Consider the following 21612-nt stretch of genomic DNA (forward strand, 5'->3'; position numbering starts at 1 on the left):
AATATATATATCCCCTTTATTTCTTGTAGTTTAATTTAATTTGTAACCTCTTGGGTACATAGCTTTAATTCTTTTCCCTTTTTTCTTAATCTAATTGTTTATAATTAACCGTTAGAAAGAGCAATATTTTCGAAATTGATTAAAATTATTTTAGAACCCTATTCCTCTGCTTTATACACTTTCTTTATGGCTTTTCATGGGATTCCTAATCATCTGCTTCACCATGAAATCATTGATGAGGATTGTTTTATTTTAATTAAAAAGAGCGGCAAGTCCTCCCTCTTTTCTTTTCCTCCTCTGAAGAACCCCGACCCCTGCACCACGGTATGGCTACGTCGAACAAGTTAAAAATATATCAACTATATTTCATGGATTAATTGCTTGCATTAAAAGTGTAGTTCATGAATTATTTTTAATCAGTAAACATTTATAGTATCTTTTGGAGTGCTTTAACTATGCGATGTTTATATCTCATTTTTAATATTAAAAAAAATTATAATTATAACTCAATAATTTTATATTTAAATTATATTTAGTTTGAGTGAAGTTCAAACTATCTTATTAGATATTTTAAATATTTCTTTGACTATAATAAAACTACTTTTATGATAAATAAGACCATTTTAATCATTGTTATGGTCATAATAGTATTAGTATCTTTAACAATATAAAAGCTCTTCAACAATATCTATATATAAGTAAATCAAATAATAATAATAATAATAGTAATAGTTGATTTACAAATAAAAGATTAATACGATATTGACATCAAATAAATTCTAGTAATATAATGGTATAAAGAAAACTTTATTAATTTACATTATCTATAGTATTATTTTAAAAAATAAATGTAAGCATAATACAAAAATAAATGTTAAATTACTTTTCAAAATATAATTTTACTTCATTGAATGTCAAATAAAAATTTACAACCACTACATTATTAAAATTATCTAAAATTTCGCTATTTAAAAAAACAAATAAACTAACCATTACTATAAAAGTATAGTTGTTTTACCTCTATCAAAGATCCATACTAAATATTATGTTATGTACCAAATCCAACAATTTACACAAGTTTTATTATTAAAAAAAATAATTTGCTTTGATTACTTTAGCTTAACCCCGTTATTACCTCTAATTTAGCATTAGTTTTGGCGTTGGAATATGAACTAAAAATAATAATTTTGATTAATTAATTTTTTTAATGCATGTTATATTATTTATGAAAAAACATATGTAAATGTAATTGAGTGTTGAAAGACACTAATGATGTCTCTTAAGAAGTAACTGAGTGTTATATTATTTAATGCTTATTTTTATTATTTGTTTTATTTAAAAAAAATCGTTTGATATATCTAATCCATGCGAATATTTAAATGTCCTATATCTAATCCGCTCAATGGACACCCCTACTTTTATCATAGGATAAGAATAACATTGAAAGGTCTTAAATTGCTATATTAGAGGTGCCGAATATGGATGTCAAAGTGCAATTCACCAAAACCCTAGTTCCCCTCATCATGTAATTCAAAACTTAGAAAACTAAGACCAATATAACAATCAAATTAAAAACATAAATCTAATATCAACTTTTAAATTATAGTTATTAAACTCAGTTCGAGATTAATCTAGTCAATAATCCAAATCCTAAATCACCCCAAAAAAATAAAAAAGAAATTCTATATTTTAATAGATACTTCATTACAAACAACATCCTCATCTGCATTACTAAAAAATTAAAGATTTTATAATATTATAGTTGAAGCTTGATACAAGAACACATTAAAAAGCAATGTAACATACATAAATGAATTCTTGTCAACACCTTCACTTTGATACAATGAACATATTAAGCTATTTTGCGTCCAAAGTACGGAAAACTACAATATGCTACAGTTGCAATATAAAAAAATCTTGGTGTTTGACAGAGAAAAACTTAATATAAAATGAAACACAAACTATTAAGATTTTATGATCCCCTCCCCCATCCTCTTTTCGAAATTAGAGAATGATGCAGGAGGAAATTTAAGTTCACAAGGTAAGTGAATTTCTCAAAATAAGGTCTACGTGGTGATTCATCATAGAAATTCAGATTCTAGTAGAAGTTTGAGGTACTCTCTCTGGTGCTAGTGTGGTTGTGGGGAAGCTGGGGGAGTGTGCAAAGTGCAAACCGTATAAAACTAGGAAAATGATGTAAACGAAATTAACATGGTCATTGTTTGTCACCATAGAATCTTAAGCATCCTTGAAATAGAAAGTTATTCATTGATACAACTAAAATGAAAAAAAAAAAAAGAAAAAAAAGAACATGTAATGAAGAACAGGGAGCAAAATTGGACTAGTTTTTCATTTTTTTTTCTCACAAATATTAATGGCTTAAGAACTAAGGAAAGAACAAAGGAAGAATAGGAGAGGAAAAGGGAAGGTCGGGCTTCTATTCCCGAAAGAAAACAGTAGCACTTTATTAATCACGTCAAGTCATTGAGTTTCGATTGATTTGACGAGAATATAACTTTGTTTTTTATTTATATAAAATTCCTTCTAGATCTTAAATTAACCTGCTAGATTTTATTATCATATTTTAAATTACTCTTAACATTATTTTATTTCTTTTTTTTTATCTCTCGATATCTATTATGATGTCACGAGTTCATTCCTAACTATATATGAAGATTGGTAAGAAAAAGTTTGGTAGATGGAAGATTTATGGTAGCGTATAGCAGCAGCGAATAGAGAAAGGTATTACAGAGAGCAAGAGTGGGCATACGCAGCACAATCTTCTTTCCATAAGGGATTGTTTGTTTTTAAACTGTATTTGGTGATAATTTTTTAAAAAAAAATTCTTGTTTTAATTTTTAAATTGTTTTGATTTTTTTAAAATAAATTTTATATATTTTCAAATAAATACTATTTAAAAAAATAAAATAATTACTGTTGAAACTGAGTACAGGAAAGGTCCATGAAAGACGACGACGGGGCCTGTCAAAAGTCAGTGGTTATGGATATATTTGCGGGTTTTGGACAGCCCTAGGTGACTTGGCGAGCAATGATTAGGCCATGATGTTAGTTACCACAACCGAATTTGTTTGACTTACCTGCGCCTCCCACGTTGGATCATGTAGTAGTAGTGATGATGATGAAGTAGAAGCCGACGTTTCTGATCATGAATACATCATCTCTTCAAGAACTGCCAGCTTCGTAGGAAATCAACAGATAAGCACTTCCAAAGTTTAAAAGAATGAACTCTCTAGCTTCCTGCTTTTGCTGCATGGTGATCATACGGCATGTCAAGGGAATAAAACCTGAACTCGACATCTGCTGCCAAAACCATGACAGCAAAAGCAGTTCATCCAGCTCGCGCCATGTGCCCTAATGCTTGTATTCCTCGTTCACAATCAAGACATTGTGGCACTCTATAAATGGATGCCAAACGTGAATGTGCCGTTCATTTAATGGATTTTAGCATCTTTCACAGGTGCTTTAGCAACGTTTCATTTCATAGTAGTCAGATGACAACCACAGAAGTGTTAATGCCTGCCTATTCAGGTAGAGACCAAATAATCATACGTCTTGAAGATCGTGTTGCCGTGTTAGTATGTTAAAAAGAAACCTTCTGTCCATGTCCTTTGATGGCTATGGCCAAAAGAAAGAATGGCTAGCTAATAGAAAAACAAGGCAAGAGAATCATGGAAAGGAACATGGACTTCAATTATTATGAACTCAATTTGTACATGTACAACTAACAAAAACTATAGCCTGATATCCTCTAAAACAATTAAATCCTCCCCCTGAACAATTAACTTACCAACTTAAATTCTCACATGCAAAAAAGAAATGACTTTTCACTCATCATCTGCCTACTGACGTGAAATCTTCCCCGCCACAAACCAAGACACAATATCCAACATGGTGAATTTGCATTTGATTTGACCTTTTCAATTTTCACAAGCACTGACCTTTGTCTCTGCATCCTGATCTACATGATGATAGACTACAAGCTTCGAATTGTGTCCACTCGATCAATAACATCCAAGGCCTTCATACGGTCTATATCAAAGTCAATGACAGGAACAGATGATGGCCTTCTGATGGGAAACGGATCTTTTCTAGTTTCACCCATCGGCGAGTGGCTACTACTTTTACTCAGTCGATGATGCTTACTTAACCTGGTTTTTGCAGTATCAAATTCCTGGCTCTTACTTATCCCAGGAGTCTTTTTCCTCTTACTCACATCCCGAAGCATCTCTTGGTCTTCAATTGTCAACATAGAGGATGGAGAGCTTGGCCTTTGTGACAATTGAATTGTCTTCTGATTTGGTGACCGAATTGGAGATTTAACTGGAGATCTGAGACCGCCATTGGCAGCTCTTACTTGGCTGACAAGATGGTGAAGCCAAACCACCAACTCAAGAATATAAATTTCAGTCTTCTCCTTGTCTGCATGGTGTAGTGTCTCTATTCTGAGCAAGTCAGTCTGTCCAGCAGGTTTACGATTCACCTCAGACCTGAAGAATTGGTCGTAAGAACTCAGCACATATGAGATAAAAAGGAAGGGCACAAGCAGATTTGGAACTCACCCTGTATTCGCCCATTCTCCAACCCAGCCAAATCCATGATGAGCTCTGGTTAAGTGCATGCAAAAAATGTTAACACAAGGACAAATAAATGCAAACAAGCCAACAAGAGAAGAAAGATCGTGAATATTAAGATCACAAAATCTCTAAATAACTTTTAGCTCCCGCTTTAAAACTGTTCACAAGGACCATGCAGTTAGGGTGCTTTGATGAGCAGAGGGGATGAGAATGGATAAGAAAAGGAACAACACAGGAGGAGGTGGAACAGAAGTTTGGGTATGGTACAAGACAAAAGCTGCTTTTCATCCTGTCCCATGTGCACATCAAACTCCAATACAGGTGAAGTTATCCTGCAATGTCTTGTCCAGTCCCATGTACAAAAAACTATCGAACTTCACCTTAAGTAATAATCTGTTAGATTGTTATTACTATTAGTGCTTGAGGATATCATGATTTGTGAACTTGAATGAAATTGAGCAGATGACGAGATGCGGTATCATGGGGTACAGGCTAGCCGAGGTAAAGAAATCTAGACTCTGGGCTGGAATCTTACTTGTTTGTGTTAGTAGCAATAGGAACAAGCCAATGCAAAGTTTTCTCCATTTCAGCTTTGATTTGTGAAACTGTCAGCTGCAAGAACAGCGTTTGAAAAAATAATTATAAACAATGCATTGACAAGAAAATGACTAGAAGTGTAATTTTAAGAAAGGATTGTTCAATTAGCAGCCCATTGAAAACATACAAAGATAACATATCAATGAACAAGTCAGTCCCATGATAACATCAAATGATACCTCTTCCTTAACTTGAAATGACAGTAATTTTGAGCGCAAAGCAGATTTTATATTTGGTGGCAATCCCTGGTACAAAGCATCCCTCGTATTTGGAGGAACAGAACTTGATCGGGACACCTGGTCACATTCAGGTATTAGATCAGAAAGGGAAGAAAGAAAAAAGCAGCAATTTGACAAGAGCTCCAGGACTGACCCTGATTAATGCAACATTGAAAACCTCAGAAGCTGAGGTTTGAGATACAGAAACAAAATCCTTAATAGGAAAGATAAAAGAATATCAAGTCTGGGTGAAATCATAAACTCACAAGAGTATCAATTTGGGTGATAATATTTGCATAATGCAATGCAAGACCAGCAGGCCCCAACTTTTTATGCTTCAAAGAACTTTTTACTGGTCTATCGCCATCTGCAAGTGAAAACATCAGTTAATGAACCCAGCAAATTGTGAGATAAATTTCATACTATTTCATTGTTCCAAGCAAGGAAACATGGAGGGGAGGGGGGGGGTGTCATGCATTAAACATTTTCATTAACAAGAAATTTAAAACTCTGTTTGGATTGCTCACCAGCACTACCAAAGGCTTCATGAATCTCCAAATGCAAGAAATGGACAATATCGACCAATTTCTCCATCACCTACACAAACATGTTAGATTCATGTTGCAATATCACTATGAATAGTTTCAAAAAAAATAAAAATAACAGAAGGATTTATTGCGTTGCTATCACTTGACAGATGTGGAATATGCATTGTCCATCCAACATTAGGATTGCATCACTGCATTATTGTGGTAGGATCAGAAAACACAATGATCAACGAGGGTTCATAAATATGAGAACCACCAGAATAAGAGCATATTTCTCTCCAATGACCCCCTAGAACAAGGCACCTAAATGCCTTAATGCCTCATACCTCTTCCAAAATCTTCGACCAGAGTGATTTCTTCTTCAAACTTTTCACATGCTTCCTTTGACTCTTTAACTCGGCCCTTAAAATTGAAAGACTATCCCCTACAAGTGAATTAGACACAATGAAAAAAATATTACTTGCAGATGTTAATATTCATCAAGATGAGGAAAATATGGAATAGAAGTAAACATCTCTCAAATAGTCCAGCATATTTAGGACAGGATCTCAGATTCTCGGCAGTAAGTATTCGGACAGTACTGAAAATTATACGTTTAGGTTTTTGAAGGCTAGGCTCGGAGCAGCCCAGCGAAAGGAATTAGAGATTACATGCAAACTAAACACCAGCCTTAAAAATGAAAATTAGAGATTACATTCTTTTACCTCTTTGAGCAACGTTTGTTTTGTCATCTTCCTGAAGCTTACGGCGGTAATCTTGTTCAAATCTGTCCAAGGCATGCATTTCATGATACAGTTCCTACAAACCAAAGGAAATATTTCTTCTTTGAGTAAATCCAAAGGATAACATTGAGAGAATACTAAGCTTGAAATTGTCAGGATGGATGTAACAACAGGCTGATATTAAACTATGTGGCATAGCATTTTCAACAATGCTGGATAAAGACGGATGGACCACAGCTCAAGCAAAATTAAAAAAAAAAAAAAAGGAATCATATTAATGAGAAAAAAAATAAATAGAATAAAACCAAATAAAGCATTAGCAGCACATAAAGCAGACTCTAGATGCCCATTCATGACTTCAGTACAATCATCAGTACAACATATCTGGATCATTGATACAATCAACTTAGTCATGTTCTAGTCATAGCATTTGAAAAGAGATAGTATTTTGGTCTGAAATGTATGTCATTAGGTGAGCAAGGGGAAGAATTCTAAGATTAAATTTATGACATTCTTCATTTTACATAAGCATTTTGCTCAAAGGCCATGTTAAGAGTGAAGAATTTGTTGTCTATGAATCATAGCAGAAGAAAATAAAACAAGTACATAAATTTTATTTGAAGTCCAACATCCTGGAATGTAGGAGTTTCCTTTTTGGTGTTTCTCTTCCTCCCACATATTAAAATCGATGCCAAAAGGAAGGGGAAAAACGCAATTGAGCTGAAAAAACTGAAAAGTCACACTCCCTTTCAAATTAGAACGCATCAAGACTTTTTTTTTTTTTTTGCAGATAAAAATTTCCACAGAACAAAGAAAAAAAGAACATTGTTAAATGCTTTTCAAATCACCACGCCTAGATATGCAATGTATTATGCAACTGGGGGGTAGTTATATGCTACAGTATTGTTAAATACTCACTGCTGTATACTGAACCAAATTCATCAATTGATGCATAACTGCCTCAGCTTCGTCCTTCAATTGCATTTCAGGTGTCAATTCAGAACCCAACCTAAAAATCATATGGAATGATGTAAGAAAATTTGAGAAGCTTACTTCAGATATTCTAAAGGACAATCAACAACAACATTACTTTTCAAGATAACGGTCCAAGTTGTGCCACTGAGGATCTTTACAACGATTTCCAAAACGCACCACTTCTCCGGAAAAAACTTTCAGTTCTTCTCTGTCACAATTGTATAGTGAATTGATTAATATTTTCTGTACATGCTTCCTAGACACTGCTATAAGATCAATGTAATAAAATGGATGAAAATTTGTTTTTAAATTAAAATCACAATTTATGCAATATTAACCTCTTATCAGTTGCTGCTAGCCTCAAGAGTTCATCCATGTCACTTGATATTAAATTTTGCACCCCCTCTGAGAGAAGCACAACCTCTTTTAAATGTCTAATGTTCTCTTTTGAAAGGGATTGCATTAGATTGGCACCCTTAACAATTGTGTTTGCAACTTCAAAAGCCAAAATTGAAATCTTATTCCCTTTTGTGGTCACTCCAGAGGTAAAACCACCACTGCTAAGATTTAAATTGGTCATGCTACTACCAAGTGTGTCCAATACATCATATGCCTTTCCAAGCCCAGCAGTACCAGCTCTTCCCAACAGTGAGCTCACTTCTGAGACCTGCAACACCAAAATAACCAGCTTTCTTATTGAGGAAAATCCTTATACACACTTCCTCAGAGCCACTTCAACATCTATATCTGTTATCAGTGTGCATGAAAGAAGATCCTATATCAATGCATTGCATTGTGGACACAAGAATTCACTCCATGTGCATTGCGAAGTATATAATCATTCCATGCATGAATCTGATAATGATATTATAAGATGCAATGTATTTGGAGATGGAGGATTATTAAGCATTTGATTATAAATGACAAAAAAAGTAATCTACTAGAACAAGAAAATTCAACCAACTCTACTTACAAAAAGCACAAATAGACTCTTGCAATAAAACAAAATTGGTTTTTAAGGAATGATTTTTCGATGTTAGGAATGTATAATATCATTCCTGAAAATTAAATATTTTAGTTGGCATACTCCATTTGGCTAATAGGACCGTGATTTCTTTTCTTTTCTTTTCTTTTGTTTTTTTAATTATTATTATTGCTTTGTACTCCAAAATGGCGTCAATGCATCCTGATTTTCACCTTCTTTTTTCACCTTTCAGAAGTATCAAACCACACACATGCTTTGTTTTTATTTATTTAGTTAACATTCATTTTTTTTATCTCCTCTATGTTTATATTATAAGAGTGAAATGTTGAAAACATAACATTATGGAAACTTGTACTAAATTATTATTTTATTTACTAGCATGAAAATATGTGGAAGGTTGTTATGTTATTCAATTAACCATATAAGCAAAGTTTTAATAATTGTTACTTACTATGTATAGATAGATGTTATCTGTCAAAGGAACAAATATTGTCAATTAAAATTTAAAATATTCACAGTTGTGCTTTACAGAATATTACACATCATAATATGGTAGAGATAACGTCTTCATTATTAACAGGAATGATCCACATCGAACGTACTCTTCCTTAAATTAACCCTATATCATACAGATGCCCAAAGCTAGGAAACATCATCACACATATCAACTTAGAAGTGCAATTGTTCACGAATAATAAATGTGAAATCAGCATAACTTCAGACTTAAGTCTTAACCCTGTGACAGGTTCCCCCCTCTATCTGAAACATTCTACTTGAGGCTTTCATCAACAAAAAGAAAAATAAAAAGGAGGCAGCAGATCCCCTTGACTCAAGCCTCTCAGCTAATAAAGAAGCCATACATAAATCAACTAGAACTTTTACTCTTCGAAGGTAAAACAGAAGATGCAAATTAATACAGATAGGTGAGACCTGCATAAAATATATATGCTAGAGAACAAGGCTCTAGACTTAAATCAATCTTTGTCTGTTACAGCCAATAATCACACATTAATACTCTTTCTAAAAACATCAAAACAGTGTCCAAAAGTCCAATGGGATTTAAATTTCTAAACTAATCATGGTAAAGGACATTAATGGCCATGGAAAAAAAGTGAAATGCTTGTTCAATTTGCTGCCAGACCATTGCGTTCAAAATTTTAGACCAGAAGTAGTTATGAGAATTTACAGACAATTTTCAGCATTTCATAAATACTAGTTACATATTATGTGATGTGGTTGCAGCTTTCATTTATCTTTATTCTAATGAATCCAACCTTTAGAGACAAGGCAATGGCTTCATTTTAGCAGTATAATCTGCTCTCTCCAAATGTCATAGATAACAAGTTTAACTTCCAGGAACGCAGGTCAAGTATACACTTTATATTGCGACTTTATATTGTGACTTTGTTTACATGCTACAATCAAAGTTTCAGCTGAAAATATAACATAGGAAACAGCAAGCTGAATAGAAGGCTAACCTTTGCAACAATTAGACACAGGAAGTAATTAGACAAGAAGTAAACAACACACAAATTAGGCTAACCTTTGCAACAGCTACTGGCGTGGACTTGGTTGATCTGGATTTATTGGACAGAGCCCTTGACAAGCGAGGAATCCCATCATCGATGTCATCTGGATTCATCCCATATTGAACCACATTCACCTCCGGAAATGAAAAGGGTTCTCTTAGCTGCTTATTATCCACGTTGTTCTCCCCAGCTAGAGATGGATTTGTATTGCTATCTATTTTCAATTCACGAGTCTGAAAAACCAAACCAGACCCATGACTAAAATGACCATTCAACTGCAGAAAGCCTCCACTGGGAGCATTATCTACAGTCGAGCTCCTCGAGCAAAGCCCCCCCATTGTGATGATCGCCAAATTTATTCAATTATCGTTCCAAAGTTCCATACAAAGGGTCAAAGCTTGTTGTTAACAAGAATTAGGAAAACCCTTTTATCAAATTACACTAAAGAGGTAATGATTGGTAGCAAATCAAGAGCCCCCTTTATAAGTTCACCGCAGAATTGATCTAAATGACTTTGAAGCTGAAAATGTAGTCCATTGTTGCCTCAAAATCACCACAATACCAGTTACTATCACCGCTGAAGTTCCAATCCATTAACACCAACCCCACCAAAACTGTAAATAAAAAAAACAACTAGCTCATGAAGTCCAACTTACAAATCCGGGAAAAAAAAAGAAGCAACCTGATCAACATCAAATCAAAAGGGCTCATACTATCAAAATAAAAAAAAGAACAAAACAACCCAGTTCAAAAAAGATTAGTAAAAACTCAAGAACACCAAAAAAAAAATGATAACACAGTCAAATTAACTATGTACTGATGAAAACCAAAGCAACCCAAAACCACAATCAAGAAAAAGCATCAACCTTTACTCGAGAAACACAGTCCTAAAAAGATACATTAAATTTGCATCTAATTTAAAGCAAAACAGGAAGACAAACTTACCAGTTAGATAGGTAGAGATCTAGAGACAATATAGAAAAAAAAATATATGACTTGGGCTTTGTTTCTTCATGTAAATAAAGATACAACAAGAAAGAGCCAAGGAGAAAGAAATGATGGTGAAATAAAGAGATCAGTAAGTCAAAGCGCATAAACAAAGGGTCCAAAGCCTGCTGTCAGCGGCTATGGAACTGTTGATAACCAAATCATAGCGAAACGAGGACAACAACTAGCAAATGGATGGGTAGAGAGGGGATAGTCAAAACCCAAACTAGACTCCACTGGCTGCTAGCAAGCACACACTCATAAATAGTTTAACCATGGTTTTATTATTACCTTTTTTGGGTTTTTCTAACACTCATTGCCCACTCTCCTTTTAGGCATCTTCTACTCACACACTTCGGTTTTTTTCTTTATGTTTTGATCAGGGTTTAATAACAGTGGTTAGCAGGACCGAGGCAAAAATATTAAATAGCCTTAAAAAATATTTCTAGATTATTATACAATCTTAAGAGCCATAAGAAAAAATATTTTTTAGATTTTTTCACAAGTATAATTTTTTGAGGAATTATGAAAGTTAAATTGTCTAATAATATCTTTTTTTTATTGGATTAATTATAGATATTTAGTTTTTTTTGGCTTGGATGCCTAGTTTATAATATATTTCATTAAATTTATTTCTACATATAATTTCAAAATTTTTTTTTTTAAAATACTTTGTGGATTAACTATAATCTTAACTTATTTTTAGATTTCATGCTGTGAGGAAATTATGTACATTTTCATATACCACTCTAGTATTGTATGTGTATGATAGCCATTAGTGATATTTACAATAATAGCCAAAGTAAAAAATTTTAAATTAAAAAAATGATTAAATTAAAAATATTAAATATGATAAATTAGAATTGAAGGTTTAATTGAAAATAAATAAAAATTTAATGAAAAGATCAAAGATAAAAACTAAAAATTAAAAAAATTAAAATTAAAATTGAAATATTAAGAACAAAAGGATCTACTAATATTTTGCAGGTAGGTGAGAAAAAAAAAATGACCAATAATATCAATATTCGTTAACATACATTGCACCAAGAAAAAAAATATACAATAACACGTCTAACGACATGATGTAATGACATTATATAATACTAGGAAACACTATAACCATCATTCAAATACATAAATGTCTCATACATTCTGGTATATAAACAGCAATCAAAATATTTAAATCTATTATTTATTTATTTATTTTAATCTGGCTGAATTAGATTAGTTTAATGATTATATTTACTTTATAAATAACTACTAATTTGTTAATTTTTTAATTAATTATAAAATAAAATTTAAAAATTAAAAATTAAAACCAGGTCTAGCAATAAATCAAGTGAACCATCACCTATATATTTACCTATATATTTACTTAATAAGTAATATTATTATCCCTAATTCTTAGCAATACTTATTGAATCAGATATTATTATTATTATTATGCATAAGAAATATACATATGAATTAATATGTCTAGCAAAGCTAATTGCTCCAAACCAGGAATATAATTAAGAAGAAAAGAATTATAACATTGAAGAAGAACGAAAAAGGTTCATTAAATGGAGAAAAACAAAAACAAAAGTCGAGAGTGTATCCACGCGCCGTGGTGAGAAATTGGGCAATAACTTTCCCTTCAACAATGTAACCCCGTGAAACCCCTTCAAACGTTTTCACACCTCCTAATCAATCCCGTAACCGGCTGGGATCGACGTGACTAATTGACAAATAATCACCCTATAAAATACTTAAATTGACAAAAAAAATTATTTAATAATGAGTTTTAATATTTTTATAATTTCTTTTAACTTGGTTTTTGTCTCCATAACAATTTATTTTTTCCCAAAATATACTAAAGGGTAATTTGAAAACTCAAAAAAAAAAAAATAATAGTCAACTTTGTTCAAGGGGTTAATATACGATTTTTAGAACTAGGGGGACTAGTTTACAAAATCATAAAAAAGGACTAAATTTTTATAATTTATTCCTCTTTGACCACTCATTTCAAATCTCTGGATCTAGGTTATATATATATATAATGGATTTTTTGCAATAAAATTAAATTTATTTATCCAATTCTATGTTTTATATATATATATATATATATATATATATATAATGGATTTTTTGCAATAAAATTAAATTTATTTATCCAATTTACTTGAAGGCAGATCATGAAATTTAGCTCTAAGGACGTTATAAATCTCAATTTGTTGATAGAGTTTAGGCCACTTGTCATTGTCACTTTCCAGGAGCTTGGTCATTTAAATTAAAGAGTGTTTGATGCATGATAGTTATTATTTTTTAAAATATTTTTTATTTTAAAATATATTTAAAAAATTATTTTTGACATTAATATATTAAAATAATTAAAAAAATTAAATAAAATTAAATAAAAAAATTTAAATCCTTTAAAAATATGGGATTTTAAAAAAAGATTGATGGAGTTTTACGAGGTGTTAATAATATGTTTGGGATCAAATCATATAAGAATTTAATTTCAGTAACAAAAGCTGATCTAAGAATCCCAAATGCCTTGTTAATTAAAGCATGGTAAAGTTGGGATTACTTTTCTTTCTTTCTTTCTTTCTTCTTTATGCACAACCTTTCATTGCCAATTTCAAAAACAAACAGCAATGAAAAATTATCTTGAAGCTCGGATCAAACTGAACTTGATCCATGAATTTTAATTTTTTTTATTTAAGTATTTCAAACTATTTCTAGTAAAAAATAGATTTTTTAATTAATTTTAACTGCAAATAATAATTTAGAAACACAATATAATAATAATAGGATAGAAACCTAAATGAAATGGCCTATTTTTTTATTAAAAAAAAATATTATAGTGCTCAAATAAAAAAATAAATTTAAAGAGTTAAAGATCAATTTAACCCAAAAGTCAGGATAATTTCAAGCAATCAAGCCTCCTAGAGAGTGCTTTAGACATAATCCTAGTGTTAGACTAAATCATAGATAAAGGACAATATCCACCATGATGAAGCTGCCCAAAATTTCACTTTAGGAATGATTTCTAAACTTTAGTCATAACCTTCTTATGTTTGATGCCATCGTAATTACATTTAATGCGGATATGCATACAGCAACCTTAATCATACGCAGACATGCTAAAAGTAAAAATTACTTAGCAGCCATCTCAAAGATATCAGGAACTGAACTTGCAAGTTGCCATGGCTACGTTTATCTTCATGCACAGAGACAACCGCAGGTGCATGCTAGAACGTGGAAAGGATTCAGAGCTTCCTGGAAGCTTTTTACTAGCATGAAAACTGGCTGCTCAACAGTATTCAAAGCAAAATTAGTATCATAAGAAGTCAGAGTTAAACTATCTGTTATAGGGCACAAACATACCAAGAGCGGTGCATCTCATTACTTTCTGAGAAATGATTAGCAGTCGCAGCTTCCTTGGTTCAACTTAAGTTATTTTTAATCATGAGCAAAGATCACTGATGTAGCTGCATGATGAAACAAGACACATTCACTGGATCAAACAAATGGTTTTTTCCGTATAATATCGAACAATGAAATGATTATACTCTGATTATATAAAGGAAAGAATTTTACCCAACAATTGAAATGCAAACATGGTGGTAAGAAGGATAATCCTAGGGAAAAAGTAAACTGGAACGAAGTTTCGAGGTATGCTAACTGTTCATCTCCGAGATGAGTTCTAGTTCATCAATGATAGCTTCATAGCAGAAAATGTACTGTTCCCAGTGAACAAAGTTGAAGAGAGTCAGCAAAGATAATTGGGATGAATACATAACTAGAAAAATTACTTCAAAACACATCCCATTGCAGAAATCAATGCTCTTTCTTCTCTATGCCATGACAACAAAGAATAGACTAAATCCCACCCCTAACGAGGAAAAGAACAAAGGAGATAAAGAACCAAGAAGAGAATTTGAGAAATTATGACAGTAAGGCCATATGATATAAATAACAAGGTACATGCTTTATGTTCAATAAATAAATTCTCTACCAATTCCTGCACTGAACAAGAGAGAGGCTGTTTCAGATGTTATGGAGATCTAGCAAATTACCAGGGCCAAGACTGGGTGGCATATGATATGCTCTTTTGAGAATTTCAAAGACAGCATTTGTGTTCGTGGGAACTCCATGGTCAGGCCATTCGGTATACTTAATGTGCAAAAACACATAGGTGATTCCTCTGCCTGGAAGAAAAACAATCAGGGAGAAGGGAATAAAACAGGGCTGTCATCAAAAACACTCCAAGCAGTAAAATTCTTGGAACCAAACGTTATTACTGTTCCAAGAACATTAATTCATTCAGCAAGTTGTTTGAAAGTGGTACTGGACCTAGGTCCTAAACTAAAGCATACCTCTGGGAAAAAAAACTTGGTTTTTATATTGATGCCAGTTCTGGCCTTTTTAAGGTTTTCTATTTTTCAGAAAAATGGTGGGTAGTATAGTTAAAACACTGAGTTGTAAAAAGGAAGTCTGTGAACGTACAAAAGTGCTTCCTGGCCATTTATCTGAACACAAAAACAAAGGCTTTTGTCACCATCCTAACACTCTTCCATGTGAACACTGCAGAGACATTACCATTTATTCCTTGAAACATATAGCAACCAAACATTAGTATATATGAGAAACACAATTTACAAATAGGATAAACTATTTCAACAAATGGCCAGCCACCAGAACAAGGTCCGACTCCAAACTGAGAAACACATCAGCAATGAGGACAGCACCAAAATCATATCTGCGTTTATTGAAATCATTTCAATTCACGACATGTACTGCTAGGATGCAATTCGCATCACCTCAGAAATGATTTTCCTCCATCCAGGCAGATGCTGAATGTAGTGATGATATGCTCAGGTGGAAGATGTTTGTTCTCATAGGATCTCAATTGAGGTGATTGAGCAATAAAAGTCTCAAAGAAGAGGGATGTTAACAAGATCCCAGCTGCCAGAAGGGTACAGTTCCAGTACCCTGATCCCTTGTTTTCCACCACAGATGCACGCCACTTACAAGAGACAACTCCTGCATCTTTCAAAATATCAGTAACATGATCACTTGGTTTTTTAGAACCTCAAACTGCATTTCAATATTAGCATGTGACACTGGCCTACATATTCACGGCAATCGTGAACATAAATTCCTTACCCTAAGCTAAAAACAGTCAAACTGATGAAAAGGGTACGGTTGTGCTTCTTGCAGCTCTCTATTTCATCACAGTAACAAAAAAACACAGACATAATTTCTCATTTTCAGATTGCTTAAATGATCCATATACCATCATCGACAATGCTTCTGATAGTTTGAAAATATACATGTAAAATAAAATAAAACTTACCTCTTTGTAGCCCACGTCCAAGCTGCGCAACAGTAATGAGGTGTCAGTAGTTTTGACCCACTTAGTCACAATAGAAATATTTCCAAAATCTCTAGGACCATCTTCTGCTTGAAAGTAATCTCCACATTTTACAGTCTGCAGACATACAATTCAAATTCAGAACATTTAAGAAATCTATAAAAGTAAATATTGTGTGTATTATAAAACCCTTTACAACGAGGTTAAGTGCTTAATTATGGTTCATTACAGTAATTGCTTCTTTTTATAGGAGCTATGCATGTTAACCAACCCAAACTCACACACAGAGAAATTCTGAACAGCAAAATACATGGATAGCCTGCAGCATCTTCAGAAATGAGGCCTCATAGATTCACAGTCACTTCCGTAGCTGTCGCACATGACTAGGAAACAAAATAGATACCTTGAAATTAATACAGTGCATTACCTCATAATTGTCCACTAATCAAGTAATCATCACAATCACAGGACAATGGTGCTGTATTATCATCTCCCAGAAATCCTCGTACGTATGTGTTAGTGGGCCCTGTGTAGTAGCTATGAACCGAGAAATGTTTTCTGATGAAGAAGTCTGCAGAAAGGAGCAATTCCTATAGGGTTAGAATCACATACAGAAATATAGTTTCAAGTACCTCATATGAATTTTGACTGGGAAACAGAATAAACTGAAGCTTCAATGTTCTCTACCGTGATGAGGCTTGAATTTATATATATCCTCTCGCAGATGGTCTATAATCCTTAAATGGATTGAGAACAACCCTATTTTGATCAACAGTAATCACTAACACGAGAAAAAAAGTCAACTAATAAAAAATGAAGCAGCATACAAGTGACCTGAACTTCTATAAATTTAAAAACATCAGCTTACATGGTACGACATCCAAGTACCGGTTCTTGTTCACATTCACACTGTCAACAGCCACCTTGCAGCTTCTCGCCATCTGAGATGGTGTTATCTCACTAGCCTGCAATAACAAAGTCACGATAGAACAGCATACTTAAACATCTTGTGTGCAGCTCTTACAAACGAGGATTAAGTCCAAGCTCCTTCAATTAGAACTACATTTATTGATGCTAATTTTTGTGCAAAAACTCATCCTTAGAAAGAACCGAGCTTTCAGTTTCACTTTTATGGAGATCCTTTTCTGTTCCAAAACACAGCACGGTCAGCACCACTCTTTGATTTTGCTCAACAGGTTTTCTACAGAAGATAGACAGATTAAATGGGGAAGGATAATCAAACCAATCTATATTCTATGTCATCAAAGCAATGAAAGTCGGCACTACTTAGATTTTGCATGTCCATATGCCAGGCTTGTATGAATCATCTTTTACACGAGTGCAAAATCAACAGGCCTATACTGGAGAGTGGCAGCAGGGATTCAGTTGAGCAAAAAAGACTTCCAGAATAAACCTTTCTTCCAACTTGTTAAGCATTGCTTGGTGTGCCTCTCTTTATTCTATTTGGAAGGAAAAACTAGATGTCACGAAGGCAAATGCTCCTCTGATTACAGTGTTTGCTTCTATTCTTTTTGTTGTAAATGTAGGCTTCCTGGAACTCCCATCAGTAATTTTGCCATTACTCGGTCACTATTTGTAGTAATTATGACTTACTTCAGATCTAGTTTGGATTGATTCTGGTATTACATTTTCTAAGCAAAGTGTTGCTCATGTATTTTCACTTTCTTTCCTAAAATCACTTTCTTTCCCTTCCCCATTTTCTCAACAACCAAACAAAATGACCCCTCAAAATATCCTTAAAAACAGAAAATTACAAGAACCCAATTCATGATTCCAATCTATAAACTTAATGCCTAACAGAAAGGAGAAAAAAAATATTTTGCATAACAAAACAGCCCAAAACAGTGTAGGAGCTCAAAATGAAGTAGAGGAGGAGAAGAAGATTTGATTTAAATAAGTTGACGGTTACCTTTAGACCGTTGCTCAAAACTCACCGTTTGGCTAAGAAGTAATGCAACCGTTTCATTTAGTTGAGGGGCTCATCACAGATCCTTTTACGCACCGTTTCACTAAAACAACTAATTCTCTGGTTTAGTCCTTTACGCTGCGTTTTGGTTAGAATGAATTAACTTCCCTGTTCTTGCATGTCCTGGGAATTCATTCTAGAAAAAAACTAGCTAGGTGTGTGGCATTATACTTTAAATTAAATTTTTTGAACATGACGAATATAAAAAAGTTAAGATATAAAAACGTTAAGTTTAACTGCATATTAGATTCAATAATTTTAAAAAAAAATTATAAACTACTAGATCCAAAAGCACTTCGTTATAATATTAAACTTAAAATCATTAAATTTTATTATAGCTTTAGATCTTAAAATAATATTTATAATATTAATAATAATATTTATAATAAAAATAATATTATTAAATTTGCAAAGTTTTGATAGTTTTTATCATAGTTTTTCTCCAATAATAGTAATATTTTTTTAGAAAAATTAATAATAATAATAATAATAACAATAAAATAATACTAATAAGTATAAATTAGAATTTGATATTCTTGCTAGATTCAAGTTACGGAATTTCGCGCTTTAACAAGATCCAAGTTACTAAGATTTAACTCCCCTAATAATAAAAAAAAAAATTAAATTTATTTAATATAATTTCTTGTAATTTTTAATCTTTTTAAATTAAATTTATAGTTTCAAATCAATTTTTTAATCAGATTTGTAATTGACCCTTTCTCATTCAAGGTTTTAAAACATGTTAATATCCTAAATTTAAAGCATTCATGTTAGACTACAAAATCTAACATAATTTTAATTTCAAATATAAATATAAATATAAATATAAATGGACCTCAAATATAATTTTTTCTTTAAAATGGGTATTATATGTTTTATAAATTAACCAACCCCAGCATTATTCTGGGTCCCTTCCAAACTCAAGGAAAAAGAACCCTTGATTTTTAAGTCTCCATGCAAGATTTAACACTCCACTTCTTTCTTTTATTCCTTCTGACAATGATAATTCATAGGCGGTAAGAGGTTGAGAAACCCGTTGTTGTCCGACAAGGGACCTGTTTCACTTTAGAAACGAGCATGCTACATGCCTCATAAGGAAAGTGTCCCTTTCTTGTCCACGTGACTTTTTTTAGTTGGTCGTAAAATTATAGTTATTTTTAAAGTTTTTTTTATTTAAAAATATATTAATATAATATTTTTTATTTTTTAAATTATTTTTTATATTAATAAATTAAATTCATCTAAAAATATCAAAAATATATTAAGTTAAAGAAAATAAAAATATAAAAATATAAAATAACATAATTTTTTCTTAAAAAAATAAAAAAACACTCTAATAGAAAGTTGGCGTACTCTCGGGGCAGTACTTTGCACCTGCACCTGTAGAGTTTCAGGTATGGATTTAAAACCCGGTTTGTTCCGAGATTTGGCTGACTTGAAGTTAAAACCAGGCGGTTTAATAAAAAATAAAAGAAATTAAAAATTTAGTTTACATGTTTCGGTTAATTTGGTAATATCTCATAAAAAAATTAATTATAATTTATTTATTATTTATTTATTTTTAATCAAATTAAATAATATTGTTTTAATTTATAAAAAAATTAAAATTGATTCGATAATCCAATTTAAACTAATAACTTGGATCTTAAGCTGAATTTACCATCCAACTGAGTTTAATCCCGACAGGAGCATACACGAAAAAGGGCATGTTATACACAATTCCGAGACATATATTTCAACTGATCAAAAACCTAGTTTGTATTTCATAAATTTTAGAATTATTAAAAATTTATATAATTATTAATTTTAATTTTTCAAGAATTTAGTCGAGTGTATAAACTGTCCGAAGACTCTCAATTAAAAAAAAAAAAAAAAATAAAGGGCATGCTATACACAAGCTTTTCTTCTCCAGGTGGTGATGTCCGTGAGATTGAAAAGAATGTGAACAGTTTCCCATGGCAAACTGTGCCTGCAAAAATGGGCAAAGTCCAAATTGCTTGATGTGTTCACGTTCCAGGCGCTGCAAAAAGTTCGACTCAGACAAACACACTGATCATCCCCATCCACTGCTTTTGCTGCTGCAAGGAAGGACCTTCTTCCACCATATATACATATATATATACAGACAATTTATGGGCACCTGGATTTCTGTGTTCGCCGGAGCTGTGCTGCGCTGTAAAATATATGACATAACATGTAAAGTAAAACCAAAGGGTGAAATCCACAATGTTTTTTACTTCACACATAATCACACTACACTGTGGAATGAGACTGCTGCAGTGTTTTATTTTTAAATTTTTTTTTATACAGGCAATTATTATTTTGTTATTTAAGCTTGGACCAAGGTTCTCTGGGAAAAAATGATTCAGTCATCTGTTCGAAGGAGGAAGAAAAAGCAGTGGTTGTAAGAGAAAATTACTCAAATTATACTTGTATAATAATTATATTTTTAATTATATCAATTTAATTAATAGGAGAATTAGCATACGCAGTAACATACTCGCATATTCATAGTACGTACTACAAACCAAGGTTTCATTTATTTTTATTTTTTTAAATTCATGCTCCTCTTTTCTAGTATCCATTCTAGCAAAATCAAATATTTGCATCAACTTCTTAATTTCCTAAAATAAATTTAAAAAAAATTATGTATGCCCACCAATTAATTGAGATGTTTTACATTTCAATTTGAAACTTTCAAGTAAAATTCCAAAAAAATACAAAAATGAATCAAAGAACGAAAATGAAGCAAGAAGATGAACATAATGAGAACACATGTGAATCTCAAATAGCAAATTAATCATTTATCTATGAAAGACGAGAGTTAAGAGATATATTATTAATATGGTTACGGATAGTCTAATCTTGTTTAGAATATAAAGATTTAATTAGATGCACGTAAGCTATTTTAAAATAGTTTATATACATATATATATTAATAAAATATTTAATTATTTTTTTATTAATTAAGATGCGCCAAAACTAATATAAATATATACAATAATAAATAATAATAAAAATAAATAAAAAAACACAATGGCTCCATCCCGCCAAGGAGTTGGGGGGCTAGGCCAATAAGGTGGAACGCTGTCTGGTGCCTTTCCTATCCT

General features: G+C 32.2%; 1 protein-coding gene and 1 long non-coding RNA gene across 2 annotated transcripts; both read right to left on the bottom strand.

Annotated features, from left to right (window-relative positions):
• Positions 1-3687: 3687 nt before the first annotated feature.
• LOC105109472 (uncharacterized) lies at positions 3688-11396 on the bottom strand. The gene is made up of 13 exons (XM_011004193.1): positions 11115-11396; positions 10184-10783; positions 7994-8322; positions 7771-7863; positions 7599-7689; positions 6663-6756; positions 6285-6382; positions 5938-6007; positions 5677-5777; positions 5372-5488; positions 5131-5207; positions 4581-4625; positions 3688-4508 (listed from the first exon to the last, which is right to left on the bottom strand). The coding sequence occupies exons 2-13, from the start codon at positions 10505-10507 to the stop codon at positions 3995-3997; spliced, it is 1953 nt and encodes a 650-aa protein (XP_011002495.1). The 5' UTR covers positions 10508-10783; positions 11115-11396; the 3' UTR covers positions 3688-3994.
• A 3705-nt stretch (positions 11397-15101) lies between these two features.
• On the bottom strand, positions 15102-17428 carry LOC105109473 (uncharacterized). The gene is made up of 6 exons (XR_839263.1): positions 17384-17428; positions 17203-17274; positions 16943-17105; positions 16498-16632; positions 15962-16184; positions 15102-15349 (listed from the first exon to the last, which is right to left on the bottom strand). It is a non-coding gene; the product is annotated as an uncharacterized LOC105109473 (long non-coding RNA).
• Positions 17429-21612: the final 4184 nt, after the last annotated feature.

The sequence above is a fragment of the Populus euphratica genome, unplaced genomic scaffold, assembly GCF_000495115.2.
Source record: "Populus euphratica unplaced genomic scaffold, PopEup_1.0 scaffold219.1, whole genome shotgun sequence".
Lineage (NCBI taxonomy): Eukaryota > Viridiplantae > Streptophyta > Magnoliopsida > Malpighiales > Salicaceae > Populus > Populus euphratica.

Coding starts and splice junctions, on each gene's coding strand:
- LOC105109472 (XM_011004193.1), bottom strand. CDS start 10,507: ATGGGGGGGCTTTGCTCGAGGAGCTCGACTGTAGATAATGCTCCCAGT. Junction 7,690..7,770: donor TTGGACCGTTATCTTGAAAA/GTAATGTTGTTG, acceptor TATGATTTTTAG/GTTGGGTTCTGAATTGACAC. Junction 6,008..6,284: donor GGTCGAAGATTTTGGAAGAG/GTATGAGGCATT, acceptor ATGTTTGTGTAG/GTGATGGAGAAATTGGTCGA.